The sequence below is a fragment of the Pteropus vampyrus genome, unplaced genomic scaffold (genome assembly GCF_000151845.1).
Source record: "Pteropus vampyrus isolate Shadow unplaced genomic scaffold, Pvam_2.0 Scaffold68, whole genome shotgun sequence".
NCBI classification, from domain to species: domain Eukaryota; kingdom Metazoa; phylum Chordata; class Mammalia; order Chiroptera; family Pteropodidae; genus Pteropus; species Pteropus vampyrus.
Genome location: NW_011888849.1, coordinates 2823693 through 2826764, shown reverse-complemented (window position 1 = coordinate 2826764; position 3072 = coordinate 2823693). Strand labels below are relative to the sequence as shown.

At 36.8% G+C, this 3072-nt stretch overlaps 1 protein-coding gene across 1 annotated transcript in view; it reads left to right on the top strand.

Annotated features, from left to right (window-relative positions):
• RPP30 (ribonuclease P/MRP subunit p30) overlaps positions 1–3072 on the top strand; it is a 26576-nt gene that overhangs the window by 2287 nt on the left and 21217 nt on the right. The window contains exons 2-4 of the mRNA XM_011361588.2: positions 799–854; positions 1454–1510; positions 1925–1999. Coding sequence (XP_011359890.1) covers positions 799–854; positions 1454–1510; positions 1925–1999 — 188 coding nt within the window. The remainder of the gene's footprint in view (positions 1–798; positions 855–1453; positions 1511–1924; positions 2000–3072) is intronic.

Genomic DNA, 3072 nt, shown 5'->3' with positions numbered 1-3072 from the left:
ATGGATACTCAATAAATATTTGAGAGAGGAAGGAAAGAAGGAAGTTGGACAAACTGATGAGAAAGAGGACCACTTTTGGCATTAACATGCATTATATTTTGGTATCCTGTCACTCCTATTGGTGTTTAAATAACTTAAAGATAGGATTCATGATTTAGACGTTTTTGGTAGTCCTAATGTCCAAAACAGTGCTTTGTGTTGAGGCTGATAAAGCAAGGCCCTGGCTTCAAAGAGTTCCCAGTCTTGATGGTTGGCAGCTCAAAAGGGGAAGTGGACAGTAGTGTGAGGAAGCATTACTCCATTTCTCCTTAGGAAAGGAGCTTCTGAAGGAAGTAGAAAGGGTTAAGAAGCAAAAGAAATGAGTGAGAATAAAAGTGATGATGAAAACATATAAAGTTGATGGGATGAAAATGAAAAAAAAGAACATTAAAAAGAATGGTGGTTGGAAAGGAGAAACAAAGTTAAAGGTGTTTAAGATCAAGCTAATAATACATCACAGCGGTCAAACATAGCCTTAACTTTGTGCCAGGCACTGTCCTAACCATCCTACATGTATTATCTCATTTAAGTATGATAGCAGGCATATGGTAAGTTCTGTTATTACCACCATTTTGACAGATGAACCTAAAACTTGTAAGTGGTAATGCTTAGATTTGAAAGCAGGTGTCTGACACCAGATCCCATACCCATATCACTCTGCAAACTTCCTCCTATTGACATCAAGAATTGGGATGGGCTTATATGCATAGGAAAGAGAGGTTGTTGCATTTAACAAGAATATTCACTTTTTCTTTTCAGTTGGCTATTCAGTTGTTGCCATCAATCATGTCGTTGAATTTAAGGATAAGAAACAGGTAAAATTTCTGAAGTTAATAATAACCAGTTTTTATAATTATTTATGTTTCCATTGGTAATATGGAAGCTACAGATGAGCATATTTCTTTGCATTTCTTTTTAAATGCACTGTGCACTATTCTTATTTTATATAACCATTTAGTTGGTGCATATTTGTGCAAATGACAGTTTTTTTTGCAAAGTACTAGAGCATGGGGTGAAGATTCTTAAAGTTGTTTGATGTTAATTCATTCGCTTTCAATAACTTAAAAATTGCATTGTTATTGACTTAACAATGTTTCTTTTTTTTAACTGTCGTGGACTCCTTAACTAATGATTTCTTTCAACAACATACTAGTAAATATATCTGTTTGTTTTAGGCCACCAACTAACTGTACCTTACAGATTGTTTCAGTCTAAAAACTATTTTTTATCTCTCCTATCCATTGATGTTCACAGCTGCTTCTCTGCTTTTTAGCCTTCGTCCCTTTTTATGAAAAAACTAAGTTAATTATCTTTTTTTAAATGATCTTTTCTGTAAACCCCTTATTAAGTTTTCCATTATGCTTTGTCTCATTAACATGTACAGTCTAGGGTGACTGTTTATTGTTCGTTGTAGGAAATTGAAAAACCAGTAGCTGTTTCTGAACTCTTTACAACTTTGCCAATCGTACAGGTAGGTGTTTTGTTGTTTAAGAAGCATAATATCTACTCATTAAATGCAGAACGCCCAGTAATACGTGTGGCTCTCTAGTCTACACTGCCTCTTCCTCTGTCTACGAGTCTTACCTTTCCATCAAGACTCAGCTCTTCCTCAGGCTACGTGATTCTCTTACTATCTATTCTGTAGTTCTTTGATGCTCTTCTTTACTGAAGTCCTATAACCTTTAAATTACCTCATTATGTATTTTAGCATACATACATGTTTTTTCTTTCACTGTATTATAAATACTTTAACATGACGACTGGTTTTTACTCATCTTTACTATCTGTTATTGTTGGTAACTTTTAATGAATACTTGCACTCGTAAAGAGAAAATGCAATCATTTGTATTTTGTGCTTTTTTTGATTGCATGTTTTTAATTATAGGGAAAATCAAGACCAATAAAAATTTTAACTAGACTAACAATTATTGTTTCGGATCCATCTCACTGCAATGTTTTGGTAAGTTAATTATCTTCTTTCTTTTTGGCCTTGTAAATTGCATTGGTTAATGTTGAACAGTGTCATTTTTCAACTCACCTCATTCTTACAATCCTCCACCTCAGTGAGTGACACTGGCCTGCTCTCCCTGTCTTCAGAATTCACATAGTATAAGTCTCTTCTATTCATGGCATATGTATAGGCATTCCACAGTTAAAGAACCTTTGGGGAACTATTATTCATTGAACTCACATGAACCATATATAAGATGGGTGCTGGGGATACTGCTGTGAGTAATACAGACACAGTCCTTTTAAAAATGTGAGGAATGTTTAAAAAGGTGAAAGTAGTAAATAAAGGGTGCTCTGGGAGTGTGTAGCAGAGGGGCCAGTAAGTGTTATATAAATACTGAATTAGGGAAAGAGTGTTCCCACAGGGTATGTTATTCAAAGGTCCTGAAGCCACAGAAAACATGGTGTGTTCTAGGAAATGAAACACCACCAATAGGGCTGAGCCTAGTAGCTAACGTGGCATGAGGTTAAGAAGGGTGGTCTGGGTGAGCAGTTAGAAGCCCTTGAAGAGCTTAACCAAGGGAGGTCTACATTATAGAGTCTGGATCAAAGCGGGTTAAGGAGGGGATTTGAGAGGCATGCAGGTGGGAGGATTGGTTAGAATTGATGGTTGATTGGATATAGGATGATGACTTTCTATCATAGCCTGAGCAGCCAGGTAGGTAGATGGTAGTACCATTTCTTGAGTTGGGACATACAAAGAGAAGCAAGTTTGAGAACATTGTGTTAGAGACATGGTGGGTTATTGTGCAATTCCGGTGGAGCCTATCAAATGGCAATTGGAAAGAAAGGTATGGCCTTCAGAAGAGCGATCTCAGTTAAAGATACTGACTTGGAAGTGGTTGCCCTGTAGAGAGTAATTGAAATCATGGGAATGGATGAGACTCCCTGATCCAAGACTGATGTGGGAAGAGGCCTAGGACAGAGTCCTGGGAAATTTCAGTATTCAATGATAAAGTAGAGGAGGCTGAGGAGGGATTGTCTAAGAAGTAGGAAGAAAACGAGGAAAGCGAGAAGAGAAAA